Here is an 18,182-nt window from a genome sequence, read left to right as displayed (position 1 = left end):
CTTCGAGCAGGTTATTACTGACTTACTATGGAAAGGGATTCTATTCAATTTGTTCGAAAGTGTCATCAATGTCAGGTACACGGTGATATGATACGTTCTCCTCCTGTTGAGTTGCATGCAATGGCCGCTCCATGGCCGTTTGTGGCTTAGGGAATGGATGTGATTGGACCGATTGAGCCGAAGGCATCAAATGGGCATATATTCATTTTGGTAGCCATTGACTACTTCACAAAGTGGGTAGAAACAGTAACTTTCAAGTCAGTGACAAAGAAGGCTGTGGTAGATTTTGTTCATTCCAATATCATTTGTAGATTTGGAATTCCTAAGATGATCATTACAGACAATGCTGCCAATCTCAATAGTCATTTGATGCAAGAAGTATGTCAACAGTTTAAGATCGCGCATCGAAATTCTGCTCTATATCGCCCAAAGGCCAATGGTGCTGTAGAAGCCGCCAATAAGAATAAAAAAAAGATACTGCGAAAAATGGTACAAGGGTCTAGACAGTGGCATGAAAAGTTGTCGTTTGCATTGCTAGGTTATCTCACCACTGTTCGTACTTCAACAGGGGTAACTCCATATTTATTGGTGTATGGGACAGAAGCAGTCATCCTTGCAGAAGTTAAAATTCCCTCTCTTTGAGTCATTGTAGAAGCAGAGATTGATAATGACGAATGAGTAAAAACCCGACTGGAACATTTGAGTTTGATTGAGGAAAAAAGGCTAACGTCTGTGTGTCATGGCCAGTTGTATCAGAGGAGGATGGCTCGAGCGTATAACAAAAAGGTCCGTCCCAGGAATTTTGAAGTCGTTCAGTTGGTATTGAGACGTATCCTTCCTCACCAGGTTGAAGCGAAAAGCAAGTTCTCCCCTAACTGGCAAGGTCCCTTCGTTGTGAAGAAAGTGTTGCCCAATGGAGCCTTATATTTAACAGATATTGAAGGCAAAATGGCAGAAATGGCTATCAATGTTGATGCGGTCAAAAGATACTATGTATGATATTTGATCCTTTGTTGATTTTATTGCATATTTAGTACTTGCATTTTTGAAGATTGATATGACGAAGGCATTTTATTCTTCTATCCAAATATTGTGTCATCCGTTGTTAACCCGTTTGAGCTTCGTTTTATTTTTTCTTTCATATCCCTCTTTTGGAATCAAAATAGAGTCAAAGATAAACGTCGAGGAAATGAGAATAAAATAAAGAGTTCGAAAATTAAAAAAAAAATAAAAAAAAATCAAAATCAAATCAGAACAAAGAACAAGCCGGTGGAACTACGTCCGACCTGATTTTCCTCTCTCGGGAGTGAGATACGTAGGTTGCCCTATTTCGGGCTCGGTCCAACCAAATAAAGACTTAAGATTCACCCAGTCAACAAAACTGGGGCATGAGTTAATGTGTTGTTTAAGTCGGTTCCAAAAATTGTAAGTCCCACCCTCACTTCAAGTATCATTTGAGCCCCTTACCATCTTTTCTAACCTTAACTAAAAGCCAAGTTACAACCAAAGAAAGTCCTTCAGATCAATTTTTGATAATGTTAAGGCTAAGCATGCAATGGATGATACATTGTGAAGTACCACTTGTCTCCCTCAGCATAAGAAATCAGGAAAGAAATACAAAAATGAGAGAGTCTTATTGTTGAAGACCCCTGTGGGCATCATAAGGCGATGGTGAGTTGAGAGAAAATGAAAATGAGAGAGTCTTATTGGTGAAAACCTTTGCAGGCACCATAAGGCGATGATGAGTGGAGAGAAATAAAAATGACAGTCTTATTGGTGAAAACCTTTGCAGGCACCATAAGGTGATGGTGAGTGGAGAGAAATAAAAATGAGAGAGTCTTATTGGTGAAAACCCTCATGGGCACCGTAAGGCGATGAAGAGTTCAAGAGAAAAGTGAAAAGTGAGAAGAAAGAGATTTGTTGGCGAAAGTCTTTTAAGATGTCATCAATCGAATATGATGTATGAGTCCAATGGATTTGAAGAAGTGGATCAGTGGCAAAAGGTACGAACTCAACAACAAATGGGGAGTCTGGATAGGAAGATCAGACAGCTCAATCCAAAATGCATGTCATACTCATTGGAGTTGGTTGTCGTATTCAGATAAGTTTTCTTTTTGAATATGGGACATTGCCCTTTTCTTTCTTTTACATATTCATGCTTTTTGTCTTTTATGTCATTTATCAAAATAAAAGTCACCATCATTTCTTTATATTTTAAGTCAAGTCTGTGTCAAAACAAGCGAGAAAGGATTTCAAAATTTACTACCAGTCTTTCCAATTATACGATAAAAAGCCAAGGAACAGCACAGGAAAGAAATATGATCGTAATTCAACACGAAACAAAGGAAGTCTATCAATCGATAGGCTGTTGGATTCGTGGAAACATTCAGATTTGGGAAAAGGGTGCACCTCAAAGGCATGGTAAAATGGAAGCCCTTTGTGCGAGTCAGAACTCACTTTCCTCAATCTGGATCTGGGTTAATGATGCGGCAAGACAGGGCAGGTGTCAGCAATTGGGGACAAAGATGAAAGGAATGAGTGCTGGGGCAGATACCTGAGAAGCCAAGAGCTGCAAGCCACCACTAAGTTTTTAACTGACAAATTTTCTTTGTTGAAATAGGGGCAAATTCGCTTCACTTAATTCAGCTACGATTGGAAATGAACATCCGTGGGATTTTACTTTATGTTCAGGACCCTCCTGAAAAATGGAAATTTACTTTTAGTTCAGGACCCTCCTGAAAAATGGGACTTTACTTTATGTTCAGAACCCTCTTGAAAAATGAGATTTTATTTTCAATTCAGGACCCTCCTGAAAAATAGGATTTTACTTTTGTTCAGGACCCTCTGGACCCTCTTGAAAAACGAGAATTTACTTTCAATACAGGACCCTCCTAAAAAATGGGATTTTACTTTCTGTTCAGGACCCTCCTGGAAAATGGGACAACGCTTTCAAAAATGAAATACTACTTTATTATAATTCTTGTTTGGGATAATTTTCATTCTAGTTTTAATTTTGGGTTTCAGGAGCCCGCCTGAAGAACAGGGTAATGAAATAGCAAGTCAGAGGCCCGCCTGGAGAACAGAGTGAAGAAATGAAAGTCAAGCAACAAAGTGATGAAATAGCATGTCAGGAGACCGACTGGAGAATACGGTGAAGAAACGAAAAGTCATGCAACAAACTGAAGCAATTGAAAGCCAAGCAACAAGTTGAAAGAAATTGCAAGTCAAGAGCCCGCCTGAAGAATAGGGTGATGAAAGTCGAGTCAAGAACCAATGAAAGTTGTATAGATAGGATTTTTGTAATTTCATTTATGTTTTAACTTGTTATTTTCATTCTTGATGTAATAACAGAGCCGCGAACCGAAACCTCGATAGAACCTCACTCGACTCTCCAACTCAGTATAGTCCACCTCCTTCCAATCCTTGGAGATACTTGTCACTTGATCCTTTCATAACTGGGGTGGCTAGAATGTCCTAAGTCAAGACCTGGTTTTCCTCCTTCCTCTTGCTCCATGCTTTTAAATAAAGGTCAGGATAAAATTTTGCCTCGTTGTCTACTGCTTTGTATGAAAATACCATGTGTTTACATCCAAAGGGGGCATGATGTAGACACGTGATTTCGTCCTCTTAAAATTCAATTTTATTCACTTTTACCCATTTTATGTTATCCTACCGTGTACCCTCACCCGTGTGATAATCCCTCCACAAATAACAAAAATAACAATCCCCTAACTAATTTTGTCTTATCCTAGCAGTCTACCCAAATAAAAATAGACACCTAACCCTTATCCCTCCAATTAAAAAACAACACCTACCTACCCTATCCTAACAACCCATCCAATCAAAAAAACCACATCACACCCTACCCCTACCCCAAGTGACCCCACCTACCTCACCCCTACCCCACCCTCACCACATATATACACACATAGATTGGAAAACAGAGGGGGATTTTAATTTTTTTTCTTTCTTCTCCTTTCCATCATCTTCTTCCTTGGCAAGAAAGGGACCCTCATGAATGCTCACTAATCTCACATACACATAAACACTGGAAGAGACGAAAGCAATAAAAATGAGTTGATCGAGAGAGAGAGCAACGAAGAGAGAAGAGAGTGAGGCGAGAGAGGAAGGGAGAATCAGTAGCGAGAGAGATAGAGAGATCTACGAGGAAGAGAGAGATTCGAGGTCGAGTTTTAGGTTATTCTGGAGGGTTTGGTCACTGTTCCGGTGAGGCGAATCTAATCGGAAACGGCAAACCTTGACAGAGCCGGTGGCTATCCAATGGATTTAGGCCCCGTTGATCCAAAATTCATCTTAATTCATCGTGTTCTTCCACTACCTAAGCTCACCAAAGCTCAGGCTACACTGATTCAGTTATTCTGTCCTGTCGTTAGGGTTTCAGGTTCACCGGAGCTCCGGTGTAGCAAAAATACGACGACCACCCCTCTGTTCTATCCAAATTCGCGTCAAACCGTTATTCCCGATCTTGATTTTGGTTTAATCCTCACCGGAAACACCAATTCTGGCTGTCAATCCATTCGATATTGTGTTTGGGGTGGTTTTCGTGACTAACCCATTCAATATTCGTGATTTGGTTTTCACTTTGAGGTCTTATTCTTAGCTGAAATCTGTTCGGTTGGAAATTTTGAGACACTGATTGGGCTTGTTCGTTGTGGGGCTCCCTGATTCGAGGATTTCGGTCTCGGATTTCTTTATTATCGACAAAAGCAAGTGTCAGTGAGGTCCATTTCCTAAACCCGCTCTCTTTTATTTATCTTGGTATATTGAATTGGTTGTGATTATGTGTGTTGTGATTATGTTTTGTTGGACTTTGTTGATGTCGATTGTTATGATCATGATGTTTGGTGGGTCGATTTTTGGTGGTTTGAAGAATGAATTTGATCATGTTTTAATGGATTGATAAGGGGATTTAGGGAAGGAATGGAGAAGTTGATAAAAAGTTGAACGTAGATTAATGTTGGTTTGTTGTCTTTTGTTCCATTCGGTACAAGTAAATGTGATAGATTTATGCCATAATGAAATGGATAGGCAATATAGGTTTGGGTAGGCAAGAATTTAAGATTGATGTTTTGGTTGGATGTTGGCATGTGGGTGTGAATGTTTCTTTCTAGTTTATCGTATTTAATTCAATTGTATAATTTGGCCGGGGAATGCCCCAAAGTATCTGTATATATTTATTCACCGGGGAATGCCCCGAGGTATCATGTACCCGGAGGACGTTCGTGATGAAGGCCCGAGGCGTGGGTAGAGCATTAGTTTAGGATTAGCGTAGGTTTATTTTCAGTCCCTTTTTATTTCGGGTTGTAATAATTGGACTGGACTTTACATTTCGAATTGTTTTGTTTTGTTTGATTATTTTGCGTGCTTTTGTGCGGTTCATACATTTCTTAGTGCCAAAAAAATATTCGATACACTCTACCAAGCGACCGTGGCTGAACCACGGGATCGAGAGGTGCCTAACACCTTCCCCTTGGTCAACAGAATTTCTTAGCCGGAATCTCTGTTCGCAAACCAGTTCAAAGAGTCAAATGGTTTTGAAAAGGATTTTTTAATGGTGACTTGGCACACCAGATTATGCCAAGTGGCGACTCTGAGTAAAAAATGTAATAATCCTTTTCCGAAATAATTTTTCCTTTCTTGTCACTTAAATAATAAAACCCTTTTCGAACATTAAATTATAACCATTTTTTGAAGTACGTAAAAAAGGGGTGTGACAATAAGCATGGTCCATCTTTTAATTTCTATTTAAATTAACTTTTTTATTGTATTTTGGAAATTTCTCTTTAATAATTACTAACTATTTTATTTTTTAAAAAATAGGAGAGTCTACAAGTTCTTCTATTTTATTTCACCTATTTTAAAGAAAATAAAATAGATAATTATTAAAGCAAAAGTTTAAAAAAAAAATTAATTTAGAATACGAGAGATTTCTCTCATTTTCGTCCTATTTTATTTCACCTATTTTAAAAAAGCTAAAATATCTAATTTTAAAAAAAAAGTTTCAAAAAAAGGTGATAAAAAACTAATCTAGAATAGAAAAACGTATTATTTCTCCTATTTTATTTCACCTACTTTAAAGAAAATAAAATAGCTAATTGTTAAACAAAAAGTTTAAAAAAAAAACTGATAAAAAAAATCAATTGATAAAGAAATTAAAAGATGAAATTCTTGTGTAGGAAAAAAAAGGTAGAAAGAGAAAAAAAATTATTACGTTGTATTTTAGAATAATTAAATCTTAACTATTTAATTTGAACTATGTCATATGTCATCAATCAAGAACTTAGGAAAATAAAGAGAGTGGAAATGGAGAGTAGCCAACTCCCTCCTCTTATGACTTCTTATTTAAAAGGTCAAACCCATTGATAGGATCTCAAACTTGTTCCGAAAATTCACTTAGGCCCTTAAACTAAGGCTTGTACCTACAGACCCCTCAAGTGCTAAAATTGGTACCAATCTGGCACAAAATGTTGATTTTGCAAGGAGAGTGTGTTACATTCTCCTTGGGTGCGTGAATTGAAGAAAAAATAATATTTTACTTTTTTATAATTAGAATAAATTATATTTAAATTACTTTATTAATATAATTTTAAATTATCCTAATTTCTTAAATTTTTTTTTTTAGAAAAAAACCCCTCTTCAGCGTCTTCTTCACACAACCCCACTCCCCCCTTCCCCCTTCCCCCCTTTTTCACACAACCCCCCTTCCTTTCAGAGTCTTTCTTCACTCACACCCCCCTTTTCAGCGTCTTCTTCACACAACCCCCCCTCCCGTATCGTCTTCTTCACGCACACACCTTTCATCGTCTTCACACCCTCCTCCATTCTCGTCGTCATCACCCCCCACCCCCATAGCATCATCTTATATATACACACACACAAAGAGATTGGGAACAAACAGCAAAAGGAATTTCACCAGAGTAAATTAAAAATAAGAACATTGAAAATTAACAGAGCAAATTAGAAAAGATGTGGAAAAAAATTCTTTCTTTTTTTACAAAATCAGTTAAAGAAATCTTCTATTCATGTATTAATGGAGTTGTTGATTTAACAATAATTATGTGTGTGTTGCTGACTTTGTGCGTGTGTGTGCAGACGATGGGGGGAGGGGTGTGTGAAGGAGACGATTGTGTGTGTGTGTGTTGTTGATGTTGTTAATGGAGTTGTTGTATGTGTGTTGTTGATGTTGTTAATGGAGTTTCTGCGTGTGTGTGTTGCTGATGTTGTTAATGGAGTTGCTCTCTGTGTGTTGCTGATGTTGTTAATGAAGTTACTGTGTGTGGGTGTGTGTTGCTGATGTTGTTAATGAAATTGATGTATGTGTGTGTGAAGATGATGGGAGAGGGGTGGGTGGGGTGAAGAAACAATTGGGTGGGTGCTGGGGGTTGTTTTTTTTTTTTTTTTTTTAATTTTAATTATTATTAAATAGATATGTAAATAGAAAAATATAAAAAATCAGTAATTTCATGTATTATTTTTTTTGCCACGTATTTTTTTTAATTGACTAATTTTGCCACGTCAGGCGAGTGTATTACACACACTTTATGCCTGTTGCTAATTAGGCAAAAAATGCTCAATTGAAACAAAATTTGGGGGATTTAGGGGTTTGATAGGTACAGACCTTAGTTTAGGGTTCTAAGTGAATTTTTGAGATAAATTTGAGGTCCTATCAATGGTTTGGCCTATTTAAAAACACTGATTTTAGGTAACAAACTAGGAGTTTTTTGTAAGGCGATTGGCAATGACATAGTTAAGGAGGAAGATATGGCAATCGACTAGAGGTGAACCCAGGATTTGAAGTCTGGGGGTGCACCAGTATTGTCAAAGACACACATAAGTTCTGAATAAAGACTCAAATTTGTGTTGATCGCTCGCCTTGTTTAATGTGCAGTTTAAGTTCTAATTTATAAGATATGCTTTCCTTTGTCAATGAGGTTTTTCTGGAGATACGAACTCTAAACTATTGATATTTCACTTAATAAAAAAAAAAAAATTGTGTTCATATATTTGTCATTCATGCTTATATTATTATTCTTGAATTAGACATATGTTTATATTTTTTCTCCTTTATGCCTTTTTTTGTTAAATCTCACGCTTTATTTGTACTTTGTGCTTAAATATAATGGACCTTGAAGCTTGTTTTGCCCTTTTTTTACTTTTGCTAAGGCGATGAGAATTGTCTTTAAAACTAGAACTTAGTTGAGGAGAATAATATCTATCCATTTCAATTCATAAGAATCAATAAACAAATTCCTACAAAATAAAAAATTCATCAAGAATATAAGTAAAAATAATTATTTATTTATTTTTAATCAAATCTCATGAACTTAAATAAAAGTAAGAAATAAATAAATTTTACGTACTAACTTTCAAGCAACAAGTAATATTAAAAGTAATTAACATTACCCAAACTTGAATAAAAAAAATAAACAAAATGAAAGAAAGAAATGTGTACCTATTAGCATCAAATAGAAAATTATTTTTTCCTCTTTGTTTGGGTACTATTAATTTGTAAATTGTAGGAAAGTACGGGTTGGAAATAGAAATTTGGGGGAAAATATGGGGCTTGAGGTTGAGGAAAATCCTTTTTCATTTAAATGTATATAAAGGAAAAGTAAAATGAAAATATCAAGCGACTTGATGAGGAATCGAACATGTGACGTTGGGTTAGAAGGGCGTCAGCATTTGAGTTTCAAACTATTGCATCCATACAAGTTTTATTACTAAGAATGCATAATTAAATATATTAATATTTTAATAGAATATATATATATATATATAACTTTTTTAAAAAGTTATCGAGTGCACGTCCATCTTTGAGTCACCATGTGAGTCTGCCTCTGCAATCGACGTTATCAGAATTAATGAGGGAATGGATTTTGTAGCAAAGATATAGCCAATGAGAATAGAAAGCAGATAGAGGAAGATATAATTCACCGTCCACTCTGGCAAATGGAAGATAGTATAGGAGTACAAGAAGGGCCCCTCCAATAGAGAAAAAAAAAGAAGCGTGTGGAGATGGGCGACGCCACGAGGGATACGCAGAGAGTCCACATGGCGAAGCATGGCAGGAGCATTGAGATCGCGCTCGACAACAACCTCTTATCAACAAAATGAAATACCTCTCCCTCTCTCCCCACTAAGCTGTTTACTTGGACGAGAAAATACACGTCTCTTTCATCTTTTTTGAAAAAAAATAAAAATACAATTAGCAGCAGCTGCTCCGGCACGCCATGACCGCCATTGCTACTTCTGCTGCACTTTCATTTCCTTTCTCTTTCTGCCGCTCTACCAAGACTTACACAAGAAAGGTACCTACCTCCTTGGCCTTAACTTAGCTAGTTGTATTATATTATTTTTGTTAACTATCGTACAAGATGCTCTCATAACTGGTCTTCCTATTGTGTTTGGCGGATAACATGTTACTTTCCCAGATTTTGGTGGTGAAGTGTGAAAAATATAAACTAGTAGCTCTCTTACTATCTCTTTTTCTGGTCATAATTATTTTTCTTAAACTTCATGAAAAGTTAGGAGTATAGTAAGATTAGTAACGATATTGGCAGATATAGAATGTTTTGGATGAAATTTATGAGTATGACCTCTTTAATAATAATGTTTTCCAGTAAGGACAAATAATTGTAGTAGTAATTATAATAATAATGATTTCTAGTGCTTGTTTAAGCAATTAAATATGACGTTAAAGTTAACATACTCCCTCCGTCCCAAATTTTCTAATTTGATTTCTTATTTTACTTGTCTTTCTTTTTTTATTAATCAAGAAGAGATTTTTTTTTTTTCATGTTTTACCTTTGCATTAATTACTTTTTCTTCAAATTAAAATGTAAACAACATTTAATAGGGTGCTATGGTAAACTAGCCTGTTATTAATTATTTTTCTTAATCAATGAATCAGGTAATATAAGATTGAGGGAGTATGTTGTAAGGAAAATCTTTACTGGTAGCCAAACAACTGTAAAATGTCTCTTGGAAAGCATTTCCAGGAAAATCATTTTTTAATTCCTTTTAAATGTAAATAATAAACCTTACTGGACTCTGATCTTTCATTGAAGATTAGCTTGCTGGTTTTTTGGCATGTTTTATGCCGTAGTTTATCGAGTGGAATAAGTGGTAATTGATTAATCATTGGGAAGTTATCTAAATGTGTGCAGAGTCATATATTTCTATTCACTGACTAGCGTTTTGCCTGTCTTATAACTTGTTGAGTGGACAATAATTCTACATTTTGTTCATTGTCAGTGTTTCAAAGGGGGATTTGGAGTGTTTGCAGTGTATGAGGAAGCAGCGGGTGAGTTAACAAACAAGAAAAGCTCCTGGTTGACAATCTTTGATGTCGAAGATCCAAGGACAAAGTTCCCACAGTCTAAAGGGAAGTTCCTGGATGCAAATCAGGCTTTAGAAGTTGCTAGGTTTGATATACAATATTGTGATTGGCGAGCTCGTCAAGATGTACTTACGATAATGCACCTGCACGAAAAGGTTGATTCTTGTAAATAATTCTATTGTGTTTTGAATTGAGCTGAGTTAAGACATTCATCATATCTCTGTATCTCCTGCTTATTAGTGACTCTTCCTTCTTTGTAGTATTTTCAATTTTTTCTCTTCATAGTTGTCTTCCTTTTCATCCTTGTGCTAAGTCGTGTGACTGGTGGATACTGTGTGAGTAGGTTGTGGAAGTATTAAATCCTCTAGCACGGGAGTATAAATCTATTGGAACCGTCAAGAAGGAACTTGCGGAGTTACAAGAAGCGCTTTCTCAGGCTCATAAACAGGTATAAAATACTTTGATCCCATTGAACAAACTTATGCAGACATCAAATATTTTCCCGTTATTATTGGTTGTTCAGGTTTATTCTCCTTTAATCTCTGAAACTTACTGAAGCAGAACAGGTTTTCAAAAGAAAAAATGGGCTAATTACATTAACTGGTTCAAGTCTTACTTTTCAAAAAGAAGAGGAAAAGGAACAAACAACACAGAAACAAGTTTGAGGATTTTGTGTACTTCCAAATAAGCCATGATTTGTATCTAAAGTAGTGATAGCAACAGGTACATATATCTGAGGTGCGGGTTTCTGCTGCTTTAGATAAGCTAGCTTACATGGAAGCATTGGTTAATGATAGGCTGCTACCAGAGAGGAGTGCAGAAGAATCAGATTGCCCGATTTCATCCCCCAGTACGTCTACAGTACCTAGAGATACTGTTAAAAGCAAGCAACCTAGGAGAACCCTCAATGTGTCAGGTCCTGTCCAAGAATACAGCCCCCATTTGAAGAACTTCTGGTATCCTGTTGCTTTCTCTGCTGATATCAAGGATGACACTATGGTAAGTCAATTACCTGACGTATGTAATAATCTCATTTTCGTAACTGCAGACAACATGTTACCAGTTTCCATGTTTTCAACAAACTAGTAAGTCCCCCGCGAAAAAGAAAAGGACATTAAACTACTTAAATGCACTGCTGCAATACTGTGATGCCAACCAATAGCTTGTTGTACCATCTTCTTTCTAACTTTCTGAGCGAGGAGAGAATATGACAAGGAAAACTTAGATAGGAATTTTTCTGTTAAGATTTTTATGCAGTATTCTAGTGTCTCGTTTATTGATGGTTATTTGACTGTAATTTATCAGATACCAATTGATTGCTTTGAGGAACCATGGGTGATTTTTCGTGGGAAAGATGGAAAACCTGGATGTGTCCGAAACACATGTGCACATAGAGCCTGCCCCCTTCATTTGGGTTCAGTAAAAGAGGGTCGCATCCAATGTCCTTATCATGGTGAGAATAAGAAGAATCTAAGCATTCTTCAGTGCGCATTTCCTATTTAGGAAATAATAAAACTTAATTAATTTGGTGTTTGATACGTGGAGAGAGCACGGAGTAGCTGACATTCGCTTTTATGTTTGTGTGATGATCTTTAGGGTGGGAATATTCAACAGATGGAAAATGTGAGAAAATGCCATCAACTAAATTTCTTAATGTCAAGATCAAGTCTCTGCCATGCTTTGAGCAAGAGGGAATGATATGGATTTGGCCTGGAAATGATCCTCCTACAGCCACTCTTCCTTCTTTACTTCCACCTTCTGGATTTCAAATCCATGCAGAGGTTTGAATCACTGCAACGATTTTTTAATTGTTTATAGGAGACTATCTAACAACAGTCAGTTAACTCTTTCTGTCTCATTCTTGTTGTTCTTGAAACTGACAGATAGTTATGGAACTTCCGGTGGAACATGGGTTACTTTTAGACAATCTGTTGGATCTTGCACATGCTCCTTTCACCCATACATCTACTTTTGCTAAAGGATGGAGTGTTCCAAGGTATGTTGTTACTATTGTGACGCCAAATTAAATTTATCTATGAAAATGGTTCGTGCATTGTGTAGAATAAAGATATTGTGGAGCACAGTTAGCTATATAACATGAAAAAGATGTTTCCACTTTCTGACAACCAAAACATTGTGATATTATATTTTTCTTGCTTAATTTTTTGATGGAGAAGGGGAGGGTGCGGTGGTTCCTGTACCAGTCTGATGAATACTTACTAGTTTACCTTTCTTTTTCAGCTTTGTAAAATTCTTGACTCCTGCATCTGGTCTGCAAGGATATTGGGATCCCTATCCAATAGATATGGAATTTCGACCACCTTGTATGGTTCTATCAACCATTGGAATCTCAAAGCCAGGCAAATTGGAGGGACAAAGCACCCAAGAGTGCTCTACGCACCTTCACCAACTTCATGTATGTTTACCTGCATCCCGACAGAAGACAAGGTTGCTATATAGGATGTCACTGGATTTTGCTCCCATATTAAAACACATCCCTTTCATGCAATATGTGTGGAGGCATTTCGCTGAACAGGTTAGGTTCTATCCTTAACTTTGGTAGGGTCTGTGATTACTAAAAACTCGTAATGACGTAAAGCGGTATCATTGACTCCTTCAAGATATAACCTGCAGAATACTTATAATGAGGAGTCGTCCTACATAATTTGGCCTGATTAATCTTTGAAAAAAGTTCCTTAGTTTCCTGTGTATTAGTCGTGGAAATTGATGCATTTAGAAGAACTTGTGAAAGTTGGCAATATGAAGGCAAATTGGAGGTGGAGATTTTTCATGTTACCATTAAACTTTGCGCTGTGGAACAAGCACTGCAAAATCACGTCTCAAAGCTCTCAGCGCAAAGTGTGATTTTTCCACTGATCTGTTTAAACAACAAAGTTATTTGAACATTAAAAGTGAAGCTTGTCAAAATGTAAAGCGGAAACTCGTTTCCTAGTAAAAAGGAATTGTCTACATTCGTTATTCTTGTAAACTGGATATTGCATTGAAGATTTTCCCACCTAAAAACTGTAAAGGAAGTATTGAAAAAAGCATGTTCTGGTTTGTTTTTGTGATCTATGCTTGGGAAAACGTTTTCAGGTTTTAAATGAAGACCTACGGCTTGTGATTGGTCAACAAAACCGGATGCTCAATGGTGCTAACATTTGGAACCTGCCTGTGTCATACGATAAGCTGGGAGTGAGGTATAGGATATGGAGAGATGCTGTAGAGAGTGGAGCAAAGCAATTGCCATTCAGCAAATGAACATGGAACTAATCCAAGGATAGATTTTGCATCTCAAGATGAATCGTGAACTCTAAACAACCTTAGCTCTTTGAAGAACTTCAGTTGCTTAGTAGCTCTGTTGGTATATAACGCGGTTTGCCGCACTTGCTCTGAGGATATACCAGAGCCTCCTGCTATTGGTTCGCTAAAAGGAGATGATTTCAGTATAGCTTCCCTTGTGAAAAAAAATAAATAAACTGTACACTAATTGTTTTTTAGGTTCATGTACAGTATAAACAACCTTGACCCCGGCCTTCAATTCTTTCACCTTTGCCCTAGTGTACCTCCTAGAAAATCTGAAGGTTCTTTTGAAAGTCATGGAAATGGTCCCCCATCATGTATCATAGCATCAATCTTCTTGGATTTGAATTGGATACACAATTTTTTTGCCAAAATGAAAGCAAGAGGAAAATCTGATTTTCTAACTGTTTGATGCAACATTCTGTTCTTTCACTGTTTTCGGAATCAAGAAACAAAAGGTAGCAGTCCATGGATGGAGTTGCTTAAAACCAAATTTTGATATCATTTCATTCAACATGTTATAGGTACTGATGGTTTCCGTGTCATGGAAACTTGATCACAGCTGGTAACAGATCTTAATATCTGGTTCAGTGAAGGAAGTGGTCAGTCCATGGAGTAAGATTGTAATGCTGAATACTAAAAATCAAATCAGGTTGTTAAGTATATGAGTATCAAATCTTCATCATACTAGTAAAAGATCAATTCTTGAGCTTGTATGAAATTTAAGAATTAATAGGTCACGCAAGACAATTCCTTTCATTTGATTTTTGGTCTGCCTTGACCTCCTTCTACACTTTCAATAACTAGAGTTTCACACTAATAGACCAAGTCAATGTGGGATCATGCAACTTGCACCTTGCCATCACCTATCGAAAGTAATCTTGTACGACCAAACATCTATCTGAATATTTATATATTTTGCGACACTGATCTTGTTAATATTTTGAACCTTTAGCCCAATATACTCCCAAGTAACATTGCTAGTCTTGCAAACATTATTGTATACTGGAGCATCACTTCTCTATTTCAACTAATTTTGTAGATAATATCTTCATCTGTCACGCCATTCACCTTAACATAAGCTTAAATATCATAATTGCTTGCATCTAAATGTTGTAATCCTAATTAATCTCACATTAACTTCACTCTACTTTACATTGGCTAAACCCTCATTGCATTTATTTAGTCTTAATTCTACTCTATCTTCAACCTTGCTTCTTGTTTCGTCAATTAATACAATATTGTCTGGTGATAGCATAGATCATGAGATAAAATAAGGGCAATTCAAACTGCAAAAGAGGGTGATATATATGTCAGAGAAATTTCCACTTAAGGAAACGGAACAAGTATTTTTTTTTTGAACTGCATGTATAAGAAAGAAAGTATTGAAGTTAAAACTAACTTCGTTTTCGTTTGTCTGATTTTGTAGTTTAAACATGTCGAAAACTTTTAAAAGAAGAATATCATTACCAATGATTACAATTTCATCAATATATACTAAAATAAAAAACACCTCTTTGAGAAGGGCTCATCCCAGAAGTTTTTCTGTTTTTTTTTCTAAATCAGACTAAAAAAGGCAAGGCAAGCAAATTGAAACAGGTAAGTATAAAATGATTCCTGTAGTTAATCCCAAGTAGTTTCGAATTTTGATGATTAAAAGAGAAATTGCTCACCATTAGCACTATGCCATCAAATAGCACTAATAAACTGGTTTAGGTTATTACACATTTACAACCCATTCATTATTTTTAACGTAATTTGCAGAATTCCTAATAACTCATCTAGCAGTACTAATACATTTTCAAAACAGAAAACAGAAAATATTCCTCGAACTTATTCCTCAGAGAACATAATTACAAAGTATTTCAAAACCATAAGCGTCTACTTATTATTTATCATTATTACATGTCAAATTCACAGTGCATTACCACAGAAAGGGCAGAATCGGAAATCTCCATCCACTTCCCGGCGACAGAATTGACACCTAAGAACGTCCGGCACACCGTCCATGGACGGCGGAGGAGGAGTTAGAGATTGAGGGAAGAAGAGTTTACAGTCATTGCAGTACATCACCGGCTGTTTTCCAGGCCATCTCCATACCGGAACAAAGAAGAGTTTCAAGACCTTGTCATAGTCTACGAGGTCGGCGCGTGATCCGCACGCAATGCACCTTCCCGCCCTGCTCTTCAATACTTGTCTAACTTGCTGCTCTAGTCCTCCTACGAAGAAGAAGAACATTTGTTTCTGATAACTTGGAATTTGGTTATTTGAACAACAGAAAAGAAAGATGTAGATAGGTGAAGAAAAGTTTCTAGAGGATTCGGGGTATTTTGGTAGGCTTGAGAATCAAGTTACTCGGGATAGTTATACTCACGTCTAGCCCATTTATGTTCCGGCCCCATTTGGCCGCTCATCAAAAGTAATTACCCACTCGGCATGTAAAGATAGATAAAGAGGGTGTTTGGGTAAGTTTATAATTTGGTCAAAATAAGAGTGGATGTTTGGTACTTTGATTTGGATTTGATTTTTTTATTTTGGTTTTTTCAATTTTTGGTTTTGAAATTATACGAACCGAATTTGTTTGATTCGGTTCGATTTATATAAATTTCGGCTTAATAATTTTAATTTTTTGATTTTGTCTTCTTTTAAATAAAAAAGTACACAATGCTACAAAATATACTAAAGTTTTTCACTATAATAAAAACTAGAGTAATATATATAGCCTACAGATACTTTAACACTGGAAAAAAAAAAGGCAGGACTCTTAAAACTCAAAAGGGATACTTACTTTTGAAATAATCAAAAGGGATACTCTTAGCCCGTTAGCCTACAACTATGTTCCATTTGGCTTGAGATCACTATCTGACTTTCACAAGACCAATATTATAATAAACACATAATTATATGCACACTAGCATATTAGAATCTAAACTCTATCAATTTAATTACAATACTATATATAACAACAACAAATAAGAACTCAGAATGATATAGTTTATACATGATATTTGTTTTAAAAAATGGAAGTAGCTCATATATACCAAATCTCTAGATAATTTGAATAAAATATCTAAAATAGTAGTACATTGCTTTGTGTGGAAATTGTCTTGATGCAGGACAAATGGCTGACAATTACAACAACAACAACAAATCCAGTGTATTCGCACACAGTGAGGTCTGGGGAGAGTAAAATGTACGCAGTCCATACCACTACCTCCAGAGAAGTAGAAAGACCATTTATTATTAGATAGATACGAATATATATTATTATATTACATATATTATATAATTAGATAGGACAAATGGCCGACAATTAGATCGGAATATATATTATTATATTATATAATTAAAAAAAAGTATATGAAAAAGTTTGGTTTACATCAAAAAATCGAATTATGTGAACCTAAAACGCGAAACTCGAACCAAATACCGAAATTATAAAAAAAAATAAACCCAATCTGAAAAATTGAAAAATCGAAAAATCAAAACCGAAAAATCGAAATGATTCAGTTCGGTTCGGTATTTCGATTTTTCGGTATTTATGCCCACCCCTAGGTCAAAATGGTTTTTAGTTATTTTTTATTTTTGAAAGTGTTTGATAATTTTTATTATTATTTAAGAAAAGTCAATTTTGACTTTTTTAAGCCAAAAGCTATAAGTTGGTCATTTTCTACTTATTTTTTTTAGCTTATAATTCATTAAAAGTTGACCAAGTAAATAACTTTTGTATCCTTTATAATTTTCACTTATTCCAAAATTATCCTCTTATAGGCCTTATAATTTTCACTTATAACATTCATGATCTATAAAATTTTTTATAACGATTAACTTTTTTTTAATTCAATTTTTTATATTAATTAAATTATATTTTTTTGTAACAATATATATTTTACAAAAATAATTAATATTAACGATAATATTTTTAAGTATTTTATATTAATAATATTTTAATTCAATATGTAAAAAAAAATTAATAATATTTTTAAACAAACGATAATATTCTTATATTACTAATATTTTAATTTTAATATATTTTAAAAAATTTATTTTTAAATTTTTTTAATAATATTGTAAAATTTATTTGAATATTATTAATAATATTTAAAAATTTAATAATATTTAAAAAAAATATTTTAATTTTAATAAAAATTTAATTCAAACAAGCACTAATATTTTTATATTAATAATATTTTAATTCAACATATAATTTTTTTTTAAGTATACGTAGTAGCTTGCTGGCAGTGTATACTATTTATGTGTTGTATTTTTTATTTCTTTTTGTTTGGTTGTTTTTTCCTTTCAAGAAAACCTATTTTTTATCTAAAAAAAAATTGATAAACCTATATTTTATCGAAATATATTTTATCTTTAAGTATTTTTAATTCAAAATTCTAATTCCATCCATGATAAGAAAGAGTACGAATTTGAATTAATAAGGTTTCCAAAAAAATATCGAGCATTAAATAATTTAATTTTTTCTAAAAAAATTTTTGGCGCAAAAATTTAATAGTCATTCATG

General features: G+C 34.9%; 2 protein-coding genes across 2 annotated transcripts; one reads left to right on the top strand and one right to left on the bottom strand.

Annotated features, from left to right (window-relative positions):
* Positions 1 to 8,714: 8,714 nt before the first annotated feature.
* LOC107872994 (chlorophyllide a oxygenase, chloroplastic) lies at positions 8,715 to 14,067 on the top strand. The gene is given in 11 exon segments (XM_016719684.2): positions 8,715 to 9,329; positions 10,276 to 10,515; positions 10,704 to 10,808; positions 11,084 to 11,359; positions 11,666 to 11,813; positions 11,957 to 12,141; positions 12,244 to 12,356; positions 12,602 to 12,722; positions 12,724 to 12,841; positions 12,844 to 12,896; positions 13,457 to 14,067. Coding segments are annotated over 11 exon segments (1,602 nt in total). The 5' UTR covers positions 8,715 to 9,251; the 3' UTR covers positions 13,622 to 14,067.
* A 1,223-nt stretch (positions 14,068 to 15,290) lies between these two features.
* On the bottom strand, positions 15,291 to 16,133 carry LOC107874912. The gene has a single exon (XM_016721618.2). The coding sequence runs from the start codon at positions 15,899 to 15,901 to the stop codon at positions 15,578 to 15,580; it is 324 nt and encodes a 107-aa protein (XP_016577104.1). The 5' UTR covers positions 15,902 to 16,133; the 3' UTR covers positions 15,291 to 15,577.
* Positions 16,134 to 18,182: the final 2,049 nt, after the last annotated feature.

The sequence above is a fragment of the Capsicum annuum genome, chromosome 6 (genome assembly GCF_002878395.1).
Source record: "Capsicum annuum cultivar UCD-10X-F1 chromosome 6, UCD10Xv1.1, whole genome shotgun sequence".
Classification (NCBI taxonomy): Eukaryota; Viridiplantae; Streptophyta; class Magnoliopsida; order Solanales; family Solanaceae; genus Capsicum; species Capsicum annuum.
The sequence above is the reverse complement of the archived record's forward strand: the minus strand, read 5'-3'. Positions and strand labels throughout refer to the sequence as shown.

Excerpts from the sequence above, each read along its gene's own strand:
- LOC107874912 (XM_016721618.2), bottom strand. The coding sequence starts at position 15,901 with ATGTTCTTCTTCTTCGTAGGAGGACTAGAGCAGCAAGTTAGACAAGTA.